The sequence below is a fragment of the Aphis gossypii genome, chromosome 1 (genome assembly GCF_020184175.1).
Source record: "Aphis gossypii isolate Hap1 chromosome 1, ASM2018417v2, whole genome shotgun sequence".
NCBI lineage: Eukaryota > Metazoa > Arthropoda > Insecta > Hemiptera > Aphididae > Aphis > Aphis gossypii.
Genome location: NC_065530.1, coordinates 68636588 through 68663234, shown reverse-complemented (window position 1 = coordinate 68663234; position 26647 = coordinate 68636588). Strand labels below are relative to the sequence as shown.

General features: G+C 31.0%; 1 protein-coding gene across 1 annotated transcript; it reads right to left on the bottom strand.

Moving 5' to 3' along the window:
* Window positions 1-1225: 1225 nt before the first annotated feature.
* Window positions 1226-25458, bottom strand: LOC114126271 (uncharacterized). Its single transcript, XM_027990177.2, is given in 6 exon segments — window positions 1226-2952; window positions 3542-3760; window positions 4167-7510; window positions 7513-8000; window positions 8066-8221; window positions 25019-25458. Coding segments are annotated over 5 exon segments (5046 nt in total). The 5' UTR covers window positions 8194-8221; window positions 25019-25458; the 3' UTR covers window positions 1226-2085.
* Window positions 25459-26647: the final 1189 nt, after the last annotated feature.

Below are 26647 nucleotides of genomic sequence, written 5' to 3'. Positions count from 1 at the left end.
TAGGAATTTAAATGTAAAATAACAGGGTTTTCTTAAATACATTTTTTTTTTTTTTTTATTCAAAATATTAATCGTAAACTTAGAACAATCCGCTTTTATTATAATTTTTTGTATGCATTACAAAATTAAAATTTCATAATATTTAAACTAATTTTAAGCTTTTTACTATAAGGTCTTGGTCATATTATTGTACGGCATGTCAGTATTGTTTTATAATTATGTATAAAACGCAACATTTCTTGGCAAAGATTATCGCTTAACCTATCGAATAAAAAAATATTAATAATAATATAAATATAATATAAAATGTAAATTAAAAATATAATAGATGCTGATCCACTCATCTCTTTGATTCGGAATCGTATTTTCCTATAATTATTATAGCATTAAACTCAAATTTTACACATCCATAGTGATTACTTAACGACGAGGTATTCCGGGACCAACCATACTATAGAGTTCCTAGTTTGGCTATTTATTTTTTACAACTGAATAATTATAGTATTATTATTTATTATTTATTTTTAGTACAGTATGATAAATTATATTATTTTGATTTAATTAATTACCTATAATAGGTTTAGAATAGTACAAACTTCAATTTTAACTAAATTTAGATTAAGCAAATTTCGGAACAAAAATTACCATATTATCTACATGTTTAATGGAATTATCTAAGTTACAAAGTGCGTTTTACTAAATTATTATTTGCACCTATTGTACACGTGTTCTGATGTTTACTATGTTACGATAAACATGACCATTTATCCATCACAAATAAGTGAAATCGTATTTAAGATTTTTCCGACTAATAAGATTATCCAGACTTAAAATCCTTGATCTTTATGAGTTGCACTATTTCGATTTAACATTAATTTACATAAGGCTGTCGATTTTGTTCACACTATTTGGATTAACGCTATTACCTATAATTTCAAATTATAGTTACCTAACATAGTTTTGATTATTCCGTTGGTGTATTGTTCAATTAATATTGGATTTTACTTTCTTCTATAATGCAGCTTAGATATGAGATATGATAGTTGAGGTATAATTTTTGATAATAATTGATAATAAATAAATATTATTATTACATTGTTCAATATTTTGAGAGAAAATAATAAAGTGAAACAATTTACTATTAATAAGATGAGCAATAACAATTAAATAAATTTGCTGTCCTTTGGATAATATCTTACAAATATAATTAAATACAAAAGGAAGATACCTGTTTAATTCTTTATTATTACGAAAAAAATAATAAAATAATAATTATAATTTTGACTAAAACTAAAATAAAATTCAACTGCAGATTTATTAACTGGAGTAAATTTATTACAAATGAAAATTGATTTATAATAAAAAATTACAAAAATAAGGAATCATGGATTTACTTATTCTGTATAAAAAAAAAATGTAGACATGATTCCTTAAAAAAAACTAGGAACAATCTTATTTTACGTATAAAAAATCTAATATTTAATATAATTATCATGTATAAAATATATAATTCTATATTGCCAAAATATATATCACAAGCGTGTCACAATTTCATAATAACACATTCAATATACCTAAATTATATTACGATAATAATAAACTGAAAAAATTGTTAAAATAATAATAAATTATATACGTATATAAAAATAAATATATCTATATAAATAAAATGTAAGATTATTGTATATAATATTAAACTTAAAATAAGTTTAGGATGTCGATTTTACCAAGATCACAAAATTATTTGAAAAATATCAATGGATCATTTTTAAATACTTTTATTGTTAAATGTCAGTGAAATCGACCGGATTAATTCCATAAAACCAAATGCCAAACATAATAATAGTCGTGTGTAAATCAATTTAATCATTTTTGGTCGCAATAACAGGGATGCATGTCTCGCGGGCTATTTGATATTCTAAAAACAGAAACTCACTTTTAAATCATCGTTTGGCAATAGTGTTATAGTGTGTACAATATAGTTGTGATGCTACGTTATATTTTTCGTACGATATCGATAATAATCAATAATAATAACGATTTCGTTAATAATTATTATGTAATCGTTTCGTATATAATAACGGATCACGGCAACAGCCTCGGGTTAAATCTGCCCAAGTAGATGATCATGCCCGTGGGGTTGTGTCGGACCAGATACAAAAACGGCCTGTCGAATCGGAGCCTCGGCACGTCCGGAAGTCTCGCCTGTCTGGGCCGCAAGTTGAGCGGCAAATGCGAGTACGGACTGTGCAGCGGCAGGTCGTCGGCGTAGCGTTTCTGGCGACCGCTTTCCGGGCCACCACTGCGAACCGTTTCCTCATCATCACTTGTGCGGCTATCGTCGTCACCGCCGTTTTGACCGCTTTCGTAACGACCGGAGCGGCCCATCCGCTGCGGTGAAGCAGGATACGTTTCCACGTGATGCCGCGCGCCGATCGTGTCCTCGCCACACGTACTGAACGTGTTCACTTGGAGCATGTCGGAAAGGTACAGGTCGTACAGTCCATTGACGCCGCGTAAGTCCGCCTTCTGATCGCTGAACACGTCCCGGAGACCCATCTTTTGCAGAGCTGCCGTTGCGTTTAACACGGATCGGTGCGAGAACCGTGGCACTTGCAGCTCGAGTCCGGGCCGGGGCAACAGGCTCCGTAGCACCCGAGACCAACCGCCCCGTCGGTAAGACGTCTCGATGAGTCGCTGTTCCAGCCGTGCAAGTCCGTCGCCCGGAGCCACCTGACCCTGTTGGCCTGGCAACACCAGTATGGTGGACACCGCCGAGTCCGGGCCCAGGCAAACGGCTGTCGCGTCCAGTCCGGGTTCGTAACCGGCCAAGAAACCGCTACGCCACACGGCCGCCGGAACCGGGACCAGGCGACGCTGTCTGGTTGACGGTCTCACCACGAAGTACATTTCACCGTCCCGGCCTTCGGTTGACGCGCTCTCGCAGCTAGTCTATAACCACAAACGGATAGCATAAGTAATGTGCAATAGACATAGACTAATAATTTTAAACCGTATACTTATATTTATTAAATGATGATTATTTATTTATATACTCTGTCCAGTGAGAGAGCGCGCTGCAGACCGACCAAAATCAGTTTTTCTGCGCATCCCCAAACGTCACCCTGCCATAGGAAAACCGGTTTCGATAGCAGGAAGGAGCAGGAGGATGCGCAGAATCGGCGCGTTCTCTCGCTGGACAGACTATAGTAATTTTACATTAAATTGTGATTAATAAAACTCACAATCGATGAACTATTTGGAGATAAAATATTTTATTTTAACAATTACATGAGTCGTAATTTTAATACAGTTTACGTGGGGGCCTAGATGATAAATATTTTATAATATTTAAATTAAAAATGCGGAATGAGAATACTAGATTATTATAGTCTATAGAATACAGTATATATACCGTTTTTCATGTCAATGAACGTCTATCGAGGGTTAAATTATCTTTATTTTAACAGGTGATATAAATTTTACTAGATTTACAAATATTCTTATCAACTTTGAATTAAAATTAATTTAAAAAATTTACCTGGAATACGTTAGCGCTGAATGCAGCGAATGGTGGTGTCAAATTTAATCCAGATCCTCGAAGATATTCCACAACACGACCCAAAGTTTGTCTTTTGACTAATAGATTCGTTCTTCTCCTTAAAACGTCACCAATCGTATTAAAGTCAACTTCTTCTACGTGTCCATCATAATACTGCTGTACTCGTTCTTTATAGAACTCTAGGATTTTTCCATTTCCCTAAAAAAAAATGATAAATTTAAATAACTACAAGATATTTATTATGATATTAAAAATATTTAACTTATCTTAGAAATAAAAATTAATGTTGTTTAATGTTTATATTAAATATTAAATTTATATTAAAAAGGCCACCCGTAGGGGGACAGTTCATGGCACCCACCGCTCATTTGGATAATAATTTGTTTAAACTTCCGGTATTTTCGTTTTTTATTATACAAATTTATAACAACATAATATTATACCCTAAATTGCAGTTAATTTTTTTTTTACGAATTGATATAAAAAAAGAATTTATGATAAGTGTATTGTTTTTTCGCTTCCTCCTCCCTCTCCCCGCTAAGAAAAATTTCTGCGGGTGGCCTTGGATGAATAGATGGGAAATATAATAAAAAAAAATTATTACCTTGTGGCTGTATATCTCTCTGACAAAAGATGCGGTAGCCACACCTGGATTGTTGACATTCGTTATCGAGTGAGTTATATTCCGAAGCACTTGGTGAGGATTAAATGTCACCATATCATCAAGCCTTAGTACGTCGTTCATTTGACCAGAAGTGGAACCACGGGCACCTAAGAATACCATGGCCAGCATAGCAGTTAGCTCGAAGGGAGACAATACCAGACTTCTGGACGCTATCTGACCTTTTCCGGTAACAGCTGTCCACATTTTGAACGATAGCTCGTTACAAAGGTCAGCAAATCTTCGAACGTCATCACCCAAAAACGCTACACTCGCTTCCATACCCATGCTCTCATGCGGCGCAGGATGCAGCTCGACTGTAGACGGAGATGCACTATTGGCCATTGGTGGTCGGTACGCATTAGATGAAGGTCCAGGAGATTTGACCGCAGGTGGCAACGTGACTAAAGCTGGCGTGGATAAAGTGGTGTAGTTTGTCGCGGCCACCGAAGAGTTTTCGACTATTGTTGTCGTTGGATTTTGGATTTCAGATTCTGAAGCCGTGACTGATACTGCTGCTGATGCTGTTGTTGATGCTGTTGCTGTCGCTACTGATGCTTCTGGTACTGTTGCTACTGATTCTGGTGTTACTGTCGCTGCTTTCACTAATGGTATTGGTGACGGTAGTTTTACCGTGGTGGTTGATGTAGACGGCACGGTTACGGTTGACGTCGTCACTTCCTTCGTCACCGGAGGGACATAAAGGGCAAACGTTGTAGTTACTGGTTCTTCAGTATTGGTTGCTATATTTGTAGAAGCGGCTCGATTCTCAAAAGGCGTAGTGATATCGTATAACTCTTGCGTTTCCGATGACAAGTCGGCCAACTTGGCCACTTGTCCAGGTTCATCAGTGGAACTAACATTGAATACAGTCAACATTTCCAAGCCTAGTTCTGAATTTCTTAAAACTTGTTCTGTGTTATTGGTGTTCACCGATTCCGCAGCGACTGTGTCGTTCTGTTCTGGAAACTTGGTGGCCGATTCTGTTGCAATGGTTGTAAAGTCGTAGATTTCCTGTGACGCAGTGTTCTCGGATATGGAAAATGTGGTGGTTTCGTCAAAGTCTGACTTAACCGTCGCTTGTTTTTGGCTACTTTGTTCGGTAGATGATTGTTTACCCTCAACCGAAGATAATTTTTCGTAAGGGTGCTCGCCAATTTCTTGGTACTCAGTTTCAAGAACCGTGGCCACAGCTGGCTTTTGAGTGTTTTGCAACATGTTAGTTACTGCATTTATACCGTCTTTGAGCATCAGATCTACGCCCGGCGCACTGTTGTTATTTTCATTTTCTGTTCTGTCTTTTAGTTGTAATTCAGGCAAAAAATGTGTCACGGGTACGTATTGCGCCTCCGATTCCGGTGTTGTAAATGTAACCTTGGTCGCATTGGCAACCGTGGTTTCAGATGCTGTAGTGGATGATATAAAACCTGTTGCTGTACTGGACGTCGTCTGTGTTATCGGTGTGCTAGTTGTTACCTGAGCGGACGTTGTATCGACTGTTATCGTATTTGCAGCACTTGTTGAAGCGGCAATTGTCGTCACTGCAATTATACCTATATCTGCAGATTCCACAGCAGTTTTTACCGCTTCTATTTCCTTTGTAGTTGACGCTGATTTCGTTGTGGTTTCCATTGTCATATTTTCCGCAGCTTCTGTTTTGATTGATATTTTTGTAGTTGGTTCTGTTGTGGTTGTAGTTGTTGTTGATGGTGTCACTAAATCTCCAACTGTGGATGATATCATTGATGCTGGAATTCCAGTAATAGTATTTACTGCTGATGGTGTAGTAGTCGACATGGCCGCAGTCAACGTTTGTTGAGCACTAACGGTAGTTGGAGATAGCGTACTAGTGGAAATACTGGAAGCTGTTGACGTTTTAGTCATAAAAGATGATATTAAATCTCTAATTACGTTAGCATCCGTGACAGAGTTCAGTGACTGACTATTGCTGGAAAAGAAGGATTTTTCAGTACTCATATATGGAGTAGTCGAAGGGTATGCAGTTGGATGTTGAACAGTAATTGGCCATTCTTCCACTTTCACTGATACATATTTATCAGGTTCTGTTTGACTACGAACCGTAGTAGTAGATGAACCAAATCCGAAGTTTGGAATAGCCGTAGTTTTTAATTCTTGTATGCGATTTGACAAAGTGACATTCGTTCGATTTATGCCATTTGGTCTAGATGAAGTGACTTTAGTCTGAAAAACTTTAACAGGCTCTTTGACAAATTTATTCTTTGACTCCTCGGTAGAATTCCAAAATGTACCATTTGGTTGTTTTACGCTAAGAGTTGCATTATTTATCGTTTTGTTAACAACTTTTACGAAACTGTCAATTAATTTGTTTGGGTAAGCTTGAGTGGTTTGTGTAATTTTTTGCATATATTTGGTTGACATGTTGCTTGGTGGATAATGGTAGTTATTCCTGGTAGTCGGAGGAGTAGTTGCAGTATATTTATTAATCGATGATGGTTTTGTCATATAAGAGGCTGTAGTAGCATTTGCATGTGGTCGAGGCTTAGTGGCATTAGACTTGGGTGGCGAAAATCTTGTTGACATAATAGTAGGAACGGTCTTTTGTGAAAATGGTACATCTGTAGTTGTAGTTTTAAATGACATTGTTGTTGGAGGTTTTCTAGCTGATGTTAAAGCTTCTGTAACTGGTTTCAATGCACCGCCAGTGCTCAATGACATTGCTATTGGACTATAATAACTTAATTCTGGGGAACTCTCTTCTGGTACATAATCTGATGTACTATCTTTTTCTACTAAATCGTTAGTTTGTAAAGGTTTATGATTGGACGATTGGCTGTCAGTTACTTGTGACAACATATCTGATATAGAAGCAGACATTTCTTTATTTATTTCAAAACTATCTGAAACAATAGGTGGTTTAGCAGTTGAATGCATCATTAAAATTGGTTTTTGTAGTGCTGGTTTTTGCTTCTCAAATGACTGTATTGGCTTAAAAGGTTTTTTAGTCGTTGATGGTTTAAGTGTTGTCCATTGAGTTGTTGACTGTGTTGGAGTAAATTTCGTTGTTACTTCAGGTTTGACAGTAGAATATTTTGGGGTTGACCTTATTTTTTCTGTTGTAGTGGTCAATTGCGTTCTTATAGATGACGATGGCAATTTAAGTGTTGTTAATTGAGGTTGCATTGATACTAACGGTGCCTTAGTAGGCGACAATGGATTTTTAGTTAATGGTGCGCCCATTGACTCAGTTGTTTTGGATGGAAGTAAGTATCCAGAAAGATGAGCTACGTCATCTGGAGTTTCAATTAGCCTGGGAATAAGGCTGACCACGCAGAAGCTGAATCTGGGCGATGTAAAGATGTGCTAGGCATAGAAGGAATAGGTTTACCTGAATTAGCTGCCATTTCATTTTTCAGTACATTTTGTACACTTTCCAAAACCTTGTGCACTGCTGGTGCATCTAGTGATTCGAGATCTGAAGCGGGTAAATGCATAAGTGCTTCTGATGAATGACTTGCAAGTGCATCATGATAATATGTAGGAGAAGCATCAGCCATCACTGATTCTGGATCTGCTCCAGCAATTAAACCATGTATTTCATCCAATGTCATTAATCTTTTAACTAAATCTCCCGTTTCGTCAAAAGTATAAAACTCATAACGGTCCGGTGATAGTAAATTACCAGGACTACCGATTATGGTATCTGTAGGTTTATGTACGTTTTTACTTTGTCCATCAGCAAAATATGTTTTGGTACCATTTCCATGATCCATTATTACAGATACAGATGTGACCACACTATATTAAAAAATAAAAATAAATGAATAACTGATTATGTAATTTTAAATATTTATTAAACAAACCTTGAACCAAGAACTCTTCTTGAATCTTCGGAATCTGTTTCCGATTGAGACGTAACCTTGGAAGGTACACATTGCGCTGAAGATAGCAAACATAGGATCACCAGCCATCGGGTATCGGTACCCGCCATTTCTGAATCTTACATTAGTTTTGGAAACCTAAAAATCATCATATTTATTTATTCTTATTGTGTTTTTAAAATATTTATTAAATTATTAAAAAAAAAAAACCATGTATAATAATTTAATGTTGCAAAGTAAAATAATAAAAATAGTACAATAATATTTTTTAAAGTATTTTTCTAATGAAATCTTACATCTTAACTGTAAAAACAAACTAGTACGAATCATCGCTAAATTATATACTTGTATGCTATTAACTGTTTTAAATAGGTTGCATGAACCAGAGCGTGAAAACGACTGTGAATGTAAAAGGTTTATAACACGTTGACAATTTAGACTCTAAAAAATATATATTTTTTAAATCTAATAAATAGTTATATATACAGGGTGTCCCGTGAGGATTTACCCATTGCGATATCTCGTTATCTGTATTTGTTACCACTATGGTATTAAATATTCACTGTTTTTATAGAAACTAGAAAAATATTAAAAATCAGAAATTAATGAAATCAAAATGATGAAACGTCAATATTTTCAGAAAAATTAACTCTACAAAATGGCTATCTTCGATTTTTTTGAAAATAATTAAATAAAAAAATATATTTTTTAACTTTTTTACCAAAACATTAAAATAAATTAAAACATAAAATATTTGTAGTTCTTATTCCTGTGAGTCTTATTAAAATATCAGAATTATGATATGTCCATTATTTCAGGAGATATCGCAATGGGTAAATCCTCACGGGACACCCTGTATATTATACTCGTATAAACTAGATATAATAATATTATACATTTGTAGAACATATATTTTTGTACGTAGGTAGGTACTAGGTATTAAGTAGGAAAATAGGTTTACTTAAATAGTACACTTATTATTATTATTTTTTTTTTAACATTATTAAATAAATTACTTTTTGAAGTGCATAATATTTACGAGTATTCAATAATTTTAAAGGTCCTGAGCATACAAGATATATATATATATATATATATACAAATTTTATGCGTAAAATGTTCAATTTAATGTGCTATAGGTTTTATTCAACTACTGTCATTAATCATAAGATACTTTCACGTTTATATTAGTGATTTTGGTTTAGCAAAGATATTATAATTTATTAAGCCAAAGAATAATGACTGAATGTAGTTCTTACACTTGTGTATCATGAGTGTTTGATGATACACGATGACAACATTCAGTCAACGACTTGTGTCGTTTCTTATTTCCAAGAGGCTAATGGACATAAAATATTATTATATTTCCATGACATATCGGCCTTGTGCCAATGTTAAACCGAGACGAACGTTGGCTCGTTCGCGGAGGACAAAACACAACAAAAATAATAATAATAAAAATGTATATTATTATCGTTTTAAGAATGTTTTCAAACGGTTTTTTTTTCAATAGTTTTCTTTATCAATGTTTATTGTTTGAAATATTTACCCATCGCGATTATCATTCGACAATACTAATTCCATCGAATTGCACGGGCAATTTTCTCCACAAACTGGGTTAATATGTTACCATGGCTTTTAGACCTTTTCCAAATTCATGTCAATGAATTTTGTGAAAATCATCGAAATAATATTCCAAGTATCAACTGGATAAGAAAAAACTGCGATATAATAATATGTAACAATATAATACGTGACGAATCAAAAATTGAATTTTTTTCTAATACTTTTAATTCAAATTCGAATTTATTTTTTGAAGGTTTTCTTTATATAGTACTTCTAAACCACATGTAAATACATCTGTATAAATGCGAATCGATCGACGAAATATCTGCGTGTACTCATGCGATTACCAAATACAATAGAATATTATATTACTCAATTGGTTAACGAAAAATAAAAAATAAAAATAAAATTTGATTTGTGTTCAATTCAATTATATCAAAATGTATAGGTAATTCGCGTACACCTACAATATTACAACTGTTTTCCATTTAATTTCCACGGATCTATGTTTATGTCATGTTTATTGATTTTTTTTTTGTCAACTACTCACACGGTCAAACTAACTATTATTAAAAAAACTGTAACAATCGATTATTCGTATAAAGAAAATTAGGTAATAATGAAAATATAAATAGAAAAAAATCAATACAACGCTTATTATAAAAAAAAAAAAAGAAAAAGAAATATATTATAAAAAATCAAATCACTCAAATTGTCAATATATTTTAAATTACTATAACGTTTCATATTATAATATGCATATTTTAATTTTTAAGGCGTAATCTTTCTAACCATTTCATTTGCACGTATCCATGCAGTATAATTAAAAAAAAAAACCATTCATTCACCGATTGAAAATTTAATAATTGGGATGTAGTTTTTAATATAATTTATGCAGGATCACAATTCACAATTAAACACATATACTTCCTACCAATGGTGTAATATTTAATTTAAATACTATTTATATGTATGTAATTGTAGTTTTGTATAGTTTATTTACTATAGTTAATGTATTTCATAAATATTAATTTAACAATTTAATCAAGTCGTAGTATAAATATATATTTATTGTTTAGATTTAATTAATATCAATTTAAAATGACGTGTAGCTAACTTAAAATTTATATTTAAAGGTATAAAATCACATTACCCTATAAGCCTCATAAAATTTCGTAAAAATAAAAATACAACGAAATCAAGAACATTATAAAAATATAATATACAAAAAGCATCCAATTTATGAATGTAATATAAAATAATCGGATCGCATAAAACGGTGACATTATGTAATAAAAATAATATAAAAATTCTGTACCTAGTTCATTTGAAATTTGACAATATCATTCACCATAATATAAAAAACGAATATAATGATTCTGTTTTATGGGTCAATGATCTCAAGATGAGGTGTTAAGAAGACACATTTTATATAACCCTGCCAAAAACAAACATTCAATTAAAAGTAACGTTAAGTACATAATATTGTGTACCTACTTATTACCTATGTAGGTATCTCTATAAAATATAAATATAAACGTGTCTAACCAAAAACCGTTATCGACGTCTCGTCGTTTAACCGGTTCTCCCAGGGCAGATATTTATTTAAAACATTACTAGGTACAAATAATAACTATTATTAAATTATGTAAAACACATCAAAAAATACACATGACGATGATGTAAATTAGTGAATACTAATTGAACATAATATTGTACAATTGTACATATTATATATTTTATTAATTTATAATGTTATACATTGTGTTGTTATTATAAAAGATGTAAAAAATAATTAGAATAAATATTTGAAAAAAAATTTTACAGGCACAGATATGACGGAAGTATTATTTTGTTCATGTTTTTACCTTCCTAATTTAATAGTATCAAATAAATAATATTCTAACCTACTAATACTTAAAAAACAATCAAATTCTTATTACTCACGCCTTTTTGTTGACGGTTTGAATTCAAATTACATTTTTTTATTATTTTAGAGGACGACGTAACTTGCAGTAAAAGACACAAGAGGTAAATGAATACTATATGAGCACTAATAATAATTAAAACACTAAATTATATAGACAAAAATACAAAAATAGAGGGTAATATTATTTATACTTGAACAAGTAAATTTTTCGTTTTATAAAATAATTTTTTTTGTATAAATAATAATAAAACAGTAAAGTATTAAAAACAAATAAATAAACTATCTAACTGGTGAAAATAAAGAAGAGTAACACTAAATATACAAAAATATAGTCCAGCCCACCAAGTTATAAAACAATTCGATAACCCACCGGTCAAAGATTTGAGTATCATCCTATAAAACAAAAGCACTATACAAAACTTTAAAATGTTTTCAGTTCAGTGAGCCTATTAGGTTAATAAATATACATTCGTAAAGCAATTTATTTAGTTTGCATTATAACGTCAAAAAAATCAAATGATTTGTCTTTTAAACACACGTTTAAAGTGATTTTAAATAATAGTTACTGATTGTCAAATTTTTTATATAGACCGTCAATCGTGATTGTCATGATAGGTATTATACCAATAGGTTACATTGATAATTTTGAAACATTGAGAAATAGTTTAATACGTCTTCAAACCTTATATTAAGAAAATACATCATCTCAACAATACCTTAGAAATTATTCAATCGATTAGGTTGTCTCGTATTCCTGTCTGTAGGTAGCTATACTACCTAGTATAACCAATACCATTGGTGTATTGTTGTAGTAATAATAAGTCTACGAAGTTTATGTTAAGTAATAAATGACAAAATATTAAATATTATGTGAATTATATTCACAGAAAATTATCAGATTATTAATAATAAAACATTTTCTAAAAAAAAAAATATAAAGAAATAATATTAGATTAAAATGTATCTATAAATAGTAGTAATCAAGTAATCACTATGTATAAGTAACAAAAATATAATTTAGTGTACATTTAACGAAATTACACATACTTATAAAACCAAATGTGTGAGTAAATAATTATCGCTCGAGTGAAAATAGGACACACCCATCAGGTACCTAGATGCGTTAAATGTAATACGCTTTTTATTATTATCAAAGAACTAACAGCGATCTAAGTGTGACATTTATAAATAATGCCACAAATTAAATTTTTGTCAACAATTGTAAAAATTATAAAATTATCATAACCCTTAACATAATATTTTAACTTATATTTGGATTTAATTAAAAGTTGACTAATAACTTTTGTAATTAAAGTATTAAGCCTTAAAAATAATAAAAAAATAAATATTGTGATTTATCTGGAAAATAAATGTATACGAATGACTCAAAAAGTCAAGCAAAAGTCGGTGCTTCGATAATCTGGATTAATATTAAACTTTTATATAAGCTACCAAATACAAGTTTAATTTTTTTTTTTTTTTTTGCGAAGTTATAAGCAATCTTCAAAGGCACACAATTAATTATAGACTCAAATATTTCGAAAGTAATAACCTTCACAAATTCTCTTAGGGCGATGATCAACATTAAAAATGCGTACAACACTAGCGAAATGAACATACTGTAGGTACAAAAGTATTACAATACAGAAGAGAAAAAGGAAACATTATTCAGTTATTCTGGATATCAAGTTATTCTAATATCAAAGAAAATGAGATGGCTGATAAAGCAGCAAAAGATGCAGTATCTGATTATTTAGCAACAACATTAGCTCACAACATTTATACATTTACTCGCAACGAAACAAGACGTAATACCACTAATCAAACTCCACTATGCCAACATATGGTAGGTAAACTAGAAAACATTTCACAAGAAACTCCATGAAATTAAAAAAGAAGTGTTCATATGGCAACTCTTCCTTCAGATCTTCTCAGAAAGTTCAAATTCATTCTAACAAGACTCCGGATTGTTCACACGCAAATCACTCACGATCAACTAATGAATAATAACGACCCCTTAATATGCAATACTCTAAAAAAATATTATGATAAGTACCTACAGCGTAAATTATTGTCTTTTTATTTTAAAATTAAGTACTTAATTAATTTTTTTCAATATTTTGGATTTTTATTTTTGATATTTTTTTAGCAGTTATCGCTATTTATAGGTATAATAACTTGTTACACAACATAAGTATAAATCTGTACCTAATTGAATACATTTTTTGTATTTTTATACTTTCTTCTATAATTATGCGCAAGGTAATAAAACTTCTTTATCCAATAGGTACCGGATAAGTATTCTCAAAATTGAAAAATGCTATCTTCTCTACATTAATATTCGTTATTAAAAGGAATAGAGAGAAGCATGCCATTCACCGTGGTTTTAAACCAAGACATTAAACTATATTTCAATCGTCTTTGATGATTTACGATAAAGACGACCAATAGCTAAATTGACGGCTGCAATAATTTGATAAAGATGATTTCTATAGGACCGATTAATTGGAAATCGTTCAATGCGTGCGACTAAAAAGGAAGATTATAGCTAAGCTACAATCGAACAAACAGATGAAGATTGAAGTCAGTGAAAATGCATCGGAAAAAAAAATAAATAGCTCAATACCTCATGTCTTCTGGATTATTTAAAAGGAACGCAATAAATATCGTTCAATAGTTTTCGAAAATATCTCGATACATATATCGTTTATTATATGGTATTGCCCTAGATTTCAATGTTTACGAATAAAATAATTTAATTCGATGTCCCCCTCGCTTACAAGTACAGAATGCGTTATATCACGCGCCATAGATTCTGGTATATTATTTTCGTCTCGTCGATCTCCGTAGTCGTCTTATGATGACATTGTCATCGCTTTTTCTAAAAGCTGTCATTAAAACACATCGCGACTGCAACAGGTACACAATACGCTTCGTACAATGTCACTCATTCAGGCTAATGGACGACCGATGAACCGGAGAACAATATCATACACGGTTGGGCGGCAGGCCGCGAATTACGCGCCACAGTTCGATCCACCGTCACAGTGTCCGATCACCAACTTAGACGGTAAACTATTATAATATTATGTTATACGTCTGTACGAAGTCTAGTAATCATAGTCGTCTTCAACATCACTATCTTTCTTACGTTCTATTCGCATCCTCTCTGGAAGTCGCGACGTATTATTTTATTACATCCGTCGTCGACGAAGCCAATGTATTTTGAACGTAAACAAGAACAATGGGTTAAAGAAAAAAATCATAATACCTAGTTGAAAAAAATCACGTTGTATAAGAATCAGTATCGATGACGGAAATCGTACTTATTATCGCCGAAGAGATAAATGTTTTGGATGGTCGACCAGCCACAAAACTGCAACACTTGTCGTCACCACCGCGTTGAAAAATAATCATCTGAAGACAATCATACCTGGTACAACAATCGTGGATAACAATAAAATATTATATAAGTATATTCGGTGTACGCGTGGTATGTTCTTTTATCTAATAAAACCGTGAGAATTCGTTGTACAATCTATCAGAAATTGACGGTAGGTTTTAACACTGTGTACCTACATCGTCGTTTCCGGTCGATAAGGTGACAATAATAACGAACAACAATAAATACGTTTTCGTCAAGCTAGTTTTTAAACCAATCGAACACGAATGGAAACGAACAGAATAATAATAATAAAAAAAAAATGTAAAATAGCCAGTTCAATTGGAATTAAACCCCAGAACGTATCTGACGATCCGGATAACAAAATTATCCGTCGATTATAATAATATTACCTATATAAAATATAATAATATACCTTTGTATAAAAATATATAATGATTTCAGAACACTACGTAAAATATATATAATCCATGCGATCTCAATTATTCAATTTTTTTCTTTCAGTCAGGACGACGATAATCACAAAGACGATAATATTATATTTTATATAAAATTTCTAATGATGATGTGTATTAATTTGACTGTACATTACATACAAATATAATATAATACAGTACCAATAGATACTTAAATACATGTTTTTTCAGCAGTATTACTTTTAAATTACAAAACTTATACTATTATTACAAAAATACCATACTTATAGCTTAAAATCCAGATTAGTCAACAACAATAAATCACTATAAGACAATAATTATACTTTAATTGCTCTAAATATTGTAATTAACACGTTGATATGTGTTTAATTCTGATGCGAAACTGCAGTATATAACTTTAACGATGCAATGAGTTCTTAATAGAACTGGACCGTCAAAATATATAATCACGTATCGTTGCTGTAATACCTATAGTATCTAATATGCCTAAAAAAAAAAAAAAAAATGAAAAAAAACTCAAAACTACAGAATATAAATATTACTATGAATTATTCATGCGATAAATTATGCTATTATTTACATTTTTTTTTAAGTATTATGAGAATTACATTTTTGCTGAGAAAGCGTATTACTAAAATAATTTAAATAATAAACAAAACTATTTTTGTAAATTACACGTCGGTGACTTTAAAATAATACAATCATTTTCTATCTCATATTTTTATATTTATTTTGGTTCGGATAATGGATTCAACTAAAATTTTAAATTACATAATTTAATTTAAAACTAACAAAATTAAAATATTGTTATGATGCATTTATAATAATACAAATTTTTATTTAAAAATATTCAATGATGAACACTAGTCTGAGGAAAAAATTAATCCAAAGTATAATAATTATATAATCTTGAAAATACCTTTATAAAATATATTTCATACAGATTGTAAGATGTCAATTTTGATTTTAAATACACAATAGAGTCGTAATAAAAATAAATTGTTAAGTAAGTAAGACATTTTCATAAAAATTAAAAGTGTGTGTATATTTATAGTAAAATGTATTCCAGACACTTTGAAATGTGTTTTTAAAAAAATAATATTGGAATAACGGTGCATTAATATACCACATTCGAGATATACGTGTTATTACCACAATTAGTACAAACCGTAAGTCAAAGACCTCTTGTACCCTTTGTGCTTCACCGGTTTAGCTGAGTATTAACGTTAAAATAAAGTATAAAACCATGACATATTAATAAACACGATGATTCAACGATGTGGAGATAACGATCTGAACAAAATATTTTGCCAGGTTAAATAAAATAATATGGTTCGTGTAAATCTGATGATTTGACTATGTAATTTGCATATATATCATGCTTCAGTGTTATTATTATATATATATATATATAGAGAGAGAGAGAGAGAAAGAAAGAGATTTAGTATAGTAGTACATCGATTTCAATCACTATAACTAAACAACTCAATAATTGCATGTCTTACATGGTTACCTGCGGATTACCATGTTAGTAATAAGTAATAACTATACAAATAATTACATGTTATCATTTGTTTTTATATGTGTTTAAAATTACCTACAATTTGTTTTTTTGTATTAATGTTTTATTTGATTATATTTTTGAGTAGATTAACAACGTTAAGACGAATGTTAATTTACGAAAACAATTATTTACATAAATAATGTGCATAATTTTTCAAATTTCAATTACATACTTGCATTATATAAATAAAGTATATATACAAATATTTACGTAATTTTTATTATACTGAAATATAATATGTAGATTATAATATATAGATTAATAGGTTTTAAGATATTGAACTTAGATTCTGATGAAACTATTGATTTTATAATAATCTAAAGAAAAATTGCTTGATTTTCAGCTTTGATGATGGTTTTTAATTAGATATATATCTTTTTTTTTAATAAGTCAAAAAATGTTTATATTACCTTTTTCTATGCATCATACAATTTTTATAATAGTTTGGGTCTTTTTGAACTAAGTACTTATAAACATTTAAAATTTTTTCTAGTTGTTTTTATATAAATCTCAATAAAAAAAATTTGCTCGTTAAAAAAGCTTAAAAATGTATGGCGAGATTTATCATAAGTTGGTTTACCACCTAAAAGTATTAAAGATGCAAGAACTCGTGAAAAAAGCATTTGAAGTTCAATGTTTAAAAAAATTCATGAACATGTTCAACCTATTTTGTAGTTTAAAATGTATACATTTTTACCAAACAAATTTAGAAAAACAACGATCTTAGTTTTTTTAGACCTAATTTCTAAAAAGTTTATTATATTTAAAAAGCGCTGAAAACTTTAATTTCAAATAAAACAATCAGTGGTCTCAGTTGAAGGACCAAACGAATACGATACAAAAAGCGTCACATATACAAAAATAACGTTTAGACGTTAACACACCAAAATAATATGATCTAATAACATTGGATCCACTAGTATAATATTTTTTTATGATGCATTTATGTATAATAAACAATATACACATAATAATATTATATTCACGTATTATGTTATAATAGAACCAGAACATTCAACAATCGTTACATTTTATATAAATGAATGAATTGTTATGCATGTGTATAACATTTATCAATATAATAACACATCGTCTGACTGCAGGCGTATATCCAACCAATAAACATGTTTTACATAGCTACAGCCGATTCTCTGCGCGAATTATTATTGTAAATCGAATTGTTCGCGTGCAATATTCATCATACACAATAATATAATATATGCAGCTCGTATAATTTAATATACTGACAAATCTATCATAAGGGACTCGAGAGAGTTCAACGACACGCTATACACGTGCGCAGGTATGTATAATATTATATAGTTTTAGTCGTTGTCATAGCACATTTTCGCACGCGGGTGGTTGACAAAAACGCGGCTTCGGGTAGAAAAAACCAACAGTCCGGAAAACCGCAGCGCTATTATCGACGACCGGCGACGGGGGCAGAGACAAACAATGTTCTTTATAACTGTTCTATTTTTCGAGTCACAATCAGAGAGAAGAAAAAAAAACTACCTACTTTAAAATAATATAATTGTTCTTCACGTCGCCGTACGTGTACACTATTATATACATTTATACATTACATTCTATATATTATTATTAAATATAGGTAGTACGTTTTCAACTGACCGACGGACGTTTGAATTTTTACGTTCACTCGCCGACTGTTGTACTACACACACTTGTACAGTTGCGATTCGGGCGAACGACCGACGGAGTTGTCTCCGCACAACACTAACACATATTATATACCTATACGTAGTACACAGTGATCGAAACACAATCATCGTAAAATAATAATAATCTATTACGGTGAAACGAGACGGACGGATACGTAGGTACGCGTTATACGATATCGAAACGGGCCAAAGACGCACGCGAACGTATCATTTAATAATAATAAATATAATAATAATGATATACAGTCCGAGATGTAGGTCTGTTGTACGGCGGTGGCAGCCGACTCGTATTATTATTGTACAGATATATAATACGCATACACACGCGCGCTCGTGTCCGTTATAACTTATAATAGACGGCGACGGCGCGGTCGTGTCTAAGCGTTATAATGGTGTATTACCTGACGGACGGACGGTGAGAAACGGTGTGATTTGAAGATCCGTCACAGGCGTATATTATATTGTACCTATATAATATATTATGTCTGATGAGAAGATACCCATAGCGCTTATAAGATCGGTACTCCGCTCGGAACGCAGACGAAGGTATATGCGCGTGCACACACTTACGGTTAAAAACGTGTTACGATATAGAGTATGGTATATTAAACGTTTTAATATCATATATGTATAATAATATAATAAATTACCATATTATTATGCACGTCTCGTGCGTAGGAGGCGATGACGGTAAGCTCGGAAGTGGGTCGGCGAAACACTGTCGGCGGCGTACGGATCGGTCACCGGTCCGAGCCGACGGCTAAGATTTAATAATGCGACGTCGAGTTCTTCGGGGCGAACTATAGATGCTCCGTATCTTTAATATAATAATATAATACTCGCAGAGTTCGCGATTAGACGATATATGTGGTACGCGCGTGAATACGAACTGTATATATTATTATTATTATTATTATTATAAAATAATAATGCATCTATGGTGTTATCGACGTGTTGTGTTATTGTAGGTAGGTAGGTACTATTATACTAATACTATATATAGTTGCAGGTATGCCGGAAATTATGTTATATCAATATAAAAAGCACCATTTAAGCTCTTGACCTCAAAGGACCAACGGCAGAGTACCGTTTTCTTTAAACACATTTGAATTGAACTACTCTTGTATTCGAATTTTCTACTTTTTGAATGAATCCGCAACCATAATAGTGAATGTTTAAGATTTTTAATTCATTTCGGCAGATAATAGGAAAAATAAATAGACAGTAAGACAACATCGCTCTGTAAAAGACTTGGTATAAAATACATTTATTTTTAAAAATCTTTATAGCATTACCTACTTAATTTATTGTCATACGTTGTAAATAAAATATTTCTTAATAATTACATTTTGTTGCTTGTGGGACACCGACATAGAATTTCCAATACTCTCAACTCTTAGAGTATAATAAATTAATAAACTCAACTCGGTATTGAGGGATCGAGGTTCGTAATTTTCCACCCCGTATAATAAATAATACACAACTGACAAGATTTTTTTTCTGTATATTATATTTATCATCTCTATTTATATTATTTTGTATAGGTACATCATGAAAATCTGAACAGAATAATAGTAAAAACTAAATGGAAAATAATAAACGAATAAAACGGTGCCATTTGTCGATCCACAGCATGACACCAGTGTTGTATACCACGGGTGTGATTTAATTAACAAAAATATATTACAATTTACTGTTGTAGTCATTATATTGCAGCGACAATTGGAATTCGCCTCCGTCGTTAGCCAATTATGTTATGAAACGAAAATAATATAAAGCAGTTAATATACCACAAAATTACACAAAAACTTCAACGATCTGAATTCGTATAACAAAATATTATACGTAAAATACTTAAAACCATATTATTACTATTTTTGATGTACAGAAGAGTAGGTAGTAAGCTAATAATGAATTCGACGTATCTCTTATGCATTGTCAAGAAGTGAATAAAAAGTTTATTACAATTTACTCTTGACTAGAAACGAAAAGCGACGACGTCGTTACATATGGGAATATGCAATTTCATAACTTTAATAATAATATGCATAATTTATTAATCTATAAATAATAAACTGTATGATTTACACGTATATAAAATATATTTTACAGTAGGCAGGAACTCACTCTCGAATTCATATATTAAAATTAATGAAAAACCGTGACGAAGTGTATTAAATAAAATCGGCACTTTGACGGTATACGATTATTATTAATAATTTTTTAGTCATTCGTCAAAGCATTAACTGTACCATAGTTATGCCGTAGGAATTTTTTTTTCTTAAAATAACCGTCATTAACGATAATTGCGTTTATTTTAAGTATTATAAACTGGTGTAATTATATATGTAATATAATTACGTGTATAATAGTATTGGAAAAAATAATATAATCAACACCCTTTAAAGTATATTCCAAGCTTTGGGTCGTGTAATTATGTTGAAATACGTTCATGTCTATAGTTCTATCGATATGTTAAATTTATCTGAAACGGTTTATCAGAAATATATAGGTATGATTTTGTGAATTTGACACAGATTAGTTTTTCATTGTTTTATTTTTTATTTTTTTTTTTTAACCGTATAATTTAACAACGTGATGTTAACTTTGACTAATGCAGTAATGCATCATCTGCGGGTAAACGCGAATAATTGTACAGTTACTCTACGGCAGTTTGTACTCGGAAACGTTTGACGACGACAACAACGGCTAATTAATTTCAACGGAAATTGATCGATCCGGTGTTCTCTGACCCAAAACATTGAATATTATTGACCAGTGTAGTCTGTAGTTTTGTGATCGTTATAGAGGTTACAGAAATTACAATAGTATATGTATATAGCCGTATATTATAACAGTTTGTTATACTGTTTAGAATAATATGTTGCGTATAAATCGATACACGAGCATGTTATGCGTTCACGTGTATTCGAATTTTATGCATTAATATGATAAAGGCATAAATAGATTACATAAGTAACCAAAAATATGGAACGTATCTATCTAATTGAGTATACATAATAATATGTACTAATGCAAAATAGGTGTATAGTGTTCACGAAATTATAATTCCGACACGTCTATAATATAATAATATGTGCATGTGTAAAACATCTGTAAAACGAACTCGAACAAATCAGATATTCGACGGATCGGAACGCGGGTAAAGGGGTGTAAAATAACATACAATTCACATCGTTTGCTCCGTGTCTGCCGCCACAAAACTACGCTGAATCGGTTAACCGGTGTTGTTGCATTACAACTACTTCGGTATTAAATAATTATAGCTATAAGTAGACGTATTATAGTGGTTTGTACGTATATTATGGCTTACGGGTCGACGGCCGTTTATTACTGCGGTGTGGAGGAACGTGTGTAACGCGGTCGTAAAAAGAGCATAATTATTCGCCATAAGAACATCTTCATTACATCGTTATATCATATTATTATTATATTCGTTATTAATTATTATTATCGTTGTTCCGTTTGTGGATTAACAATGATTAAAAACGTATGACAAAAAACTAGTTTTTAAGATGACACCTAACCGATAATAAGATCGGTATCATCATAAATTCATAACACGTAAGATAAACGAGCAATTTTAACATCCTGTGTGTGTATATATATATATAAAAGAACCAAACTATATAATAATGTATAATAGTGAGTATTGACCATAATGATATAATGACGTAATCCCTTTAATATTTAAAATAAAAACACAATATTATTATTGAATAACAATATGTTCATGATGGATATTAATGGATTTTATAGAGTATATAGGTATTATACAAGATCTTAATAGTATAGTAATAGAAATTAATAATATATATAGTTATTATTGTAAACATTTACGTGCAATACAGTACAATTCGCAGGTTACATATTAAATATCTATCTCATTAAGAGTTTGGTTCTTTATTTTCTTAAAACTTAAAAGGGATAACTTCATAACCTGCAGACTTAGTTATTTCATTGTGATTGTTATAATGATAATATTATGTTCAAAAGGATTCGGTAACGAACATTTTAAAACGGTTAATTTGTAAAATAAATTTTATTTTCAATAAATTAATACATGAGTAGAATAAACAAAAAATGTATTTTTATGGAAGGTTTATCATATATATTGCATAGGTATCTGCCTTTATCGTATTTCGTTTGAGCTGTCAATTAATCAATAAAACCAAATGACAACAAATATCAGTTTAATTTAATGAACACGCAAAAAATAATGTAAAAATACTTTTTACCTTACATTAATTACAATAATAATGTATTAATATGTTATATTTTTAATATTTTTATCAAATTATTGAAACCATTGAATAAAAATACAAATAATATATTTTTCTCGCAACATACATAATATTACATCTAATAAATGACCTAATATATAAACATTGGGAAACCTTACTAGACCTTACTTAGACTATTATTTACTTCCACATTTTGGAAAGATCTGACCTAAATATCAAAATATCTATCACGTATTAATGTTCCAATATTAATGCTACGAATTGAGCGAAATTCTACGTCAACTTACTGTCTTGCGGATTCAGTGCAAACTGCAAACCTCTTGAATTATTAATAAGCCAAAACTATGTCACCTTCTGTGACTGTGCTTTTTAGTTGTTTTTTTACAGTTTAAGTGGTTAAGCCATATGCATGTAACGTGACAGTGATATTACTATAATTGTTTCCTTGCAGTGGCTTGTTTATAATAACTTCCGAAACACAAGAAATGCATCGAAAAATATATAGTTTATATTTCAATTAGTTTTCATTATGTAATATATAGTTACTGACAACAAAAAGAGAGAAACAATCCGTTAAACAATGTAAAATACTCATTCTATCGTTTTCATGTATAATTAGTGATTGAAAATGCTGAAACCCAATATTAAAGAATATTTTTATGCAATTCTTAATTAATTTTCAATTAAAATAATACAAAACAATCATCATAATACCTAAGTACCTATTGTAAAATGTGATTCTTACAAATTTTGAATATTGTTCAAATTTTTATTTAAAAACAAAATTAAAAATGGGGGTTTCAATCGTTTGATTGTGTCATAGAAATTGTATATTTAATAATATTGCATATATATCGAATTATTATTTATTATACCTAATTAAAAATGATATAATACCTTTATATATCTTATGTATTGATGGTCTGAATATGTTTTGAGTCATACTAATAATGTGGTAAATTACCAGCGGGGTTATAGATTTTATATTTTAACGTATACTTTTACTTAATATATATTAGGGCATTTTATATGACGGGAAATTGTATGAGTTACCTACTTAAAATGATTCATAAAAATTACAAGACTATCACTATTTACCAATAAATAATTATTATTTTGAAATTTCAATTTTATGTTAATTTAAATAACTATACAGGTTTCTTATTGTGTTGTTGAAAAATAATAAAATATCAAAAGTTCTACGATTTAACAGTTCTTTTCATTTAATGAAAAACTAAATCACCACAAGACACTATTTAAAAAAAACTATTCAAGTGAAAAACATTTTTTTTTTTTTTTGATAATTCTTATTCTTAAATTGAATTAAGAAAACGCAATTCATATTTTTTTAGTTGTATTCCTAAAAAATTATAATCAATTAGGAGAATTACATTTGGTCAAAGATAAAATCTTTACTTATATTATAATAAAAAAAATACTTGGTTTGAAGAATAATAAATAACCACATTAGCTAGAGGCTATTAGTGTATTCTCATTATCGGATTTGAAATATATTAGAACATAAATAACAAACTAATAGTAACAAAGTATGTTTTTACATTATACAGTTCCGATACATAAAATATATATATATTTATATAATGTACTCGATTTGCATGTGCATATGATATAAACGCCTGCAATAGATACTTAATGATTTGTTAATTTCGAGTTAAAAATCAAAAAATGTATCGTTTAGCGTCGTAAATCATATAATCCGCCCATACATGCCTGTGTATATATATATATTGAATAAGTGCTATATTTAGGCAATATGCATAATTCACAGAAATACTAATCAGTTTTTTAACGAACGGTAACGTCGTTAACCAACCATAGTCAAAGTTAGCCTCTAAATACTCGTACGATTAATAGTATAAACTGCACATTTTTACAAAAACAAATGTAGGTACCTATAGATAATTAATAATATACTATGTCTAGTCGAAATTCTCCCGGGAGTACACAAACCATTTAAAAAATATTCTGGAAGGTTAAACAATAAATAATAAATAGTATAGCGGCGTATTGACAGTGATATTATGAGTTATCATAGTATAATGTTTAACGCCAGTGTTCGGTTCTTACCTCGGTGTAGAAATATGTCGGCTTTGTCACTCGTGACCGGAAAGGGACGGACGCGTTGTCAAAGCAATCGTATTTGGAAACTCCCGAAAAACAAACCAGGCCTCTGAGACGATCGAATTACCCGCTTCCGGTAATCCCCTAAACGTCAGCAGTAGCCGGTTTTCTTTTTGGGGTGTGGTACGTGTAGACGCGTTAGTGGTGGATACGCTGAAGATTAACTATTACTTTTGTACACGTCGATATTACTGTTGTTATATCGAAACGAACGAAATCACAATAACAATAATATTATGTCCAAGTAATAATTCTTACGCGCACACGGCAGAGGGATTCGCGTTTGGAATATTATAATATATATATATATAGTATAGCGCTACGAACGTTGTACGGCACCGACGTCTTGTACGACACTGAGGTGGACTGCGGAGGTGGTCTTCGTCGTCAGCTGCGACTGTGGTCGTGTTGGTGGCGAGGAAGAGGAGCTACGCGACGACGACGACGGCGGCGGCTATTGCGCCACCACCAGAAACCGGACGTACCACGGAAACCACCGCGACCAGCCGGCTGGCTGCGGCTGCTGTTGCTGCAGCAGGTCGCCTTCCCCCCGACCAGAGATTCCGTTATCCCTCCGACGGCGGCGGCGGTGACCCCGAACCGATGGCGTGTACGTTCCGCGTTCGTATCGCGTCCGTATTTTTTCATTTCGTTTTGAGTTTTTTCGTATTATTCTAAAAGTACACCAGAATAATATATTGTGTGAAATGTTTTGCCGAAAACGATTGCAATACGAAAATAGTGTTAAACGGTTGGTAAAAAGTAATAAAATTACATAGTATGAGTTTTTAAACGAAGAGAACAATAAAAAAACAAATGGATTCGTGGGAAACCAAGAGCCCAGATGCACTTGTTTGTATAATACGCGTGTGTGAAATGTACGACGAACCTTTAAGCGTCTCTTTTAGGTTTAGATTTTTTTTTTAATTATCATTGAATACTCAAGACAACTGCCTGTGAATTAGATCGCAAGTGGAAATAAGTCAAACGGTATCGTATAACAATATAATTGTGCTTAAGATACTATAATATTATAGTGTTGCAGTGTCATATACTCATATATAGTAATTACATCGACATAATTTGATTTATTACCTGAGACTACAAAATTATTGTAAAAAAACTTTTAGTTAAAATGTCGTCTTCAGTGAAATCATTAATAAATTCATTAAACATATTTTCCACGATATTTGTCTTAATCATTCTTCTAAGAAGTCTCTGCAGTAATTTTGATGCATCGTTTGTTTATACACGTACGTTCTCCGGTTTTGATATACTTCTAAAGCTTGTGTTATTCAATAGGTATTGCCTACAATGTATTTTGATATAAATACTTCACACACTAATGTTGGTACTGTTATACGAGTATATTGAATACTTTCCAAATTCCTTATAAAAAAAAACTCATAATTGCAGTTTAGAGTTCTTAATACATTAGACATTAGAACCCCATAATTTTATAATAAAACTTAAAGATAGTTATTAATGCTATAGTTAATACATATAATTTTTTTTCATATTTTATATAAACATAGTATATAGCAAATGAAGATAAAATAATAATGATAATCAGTG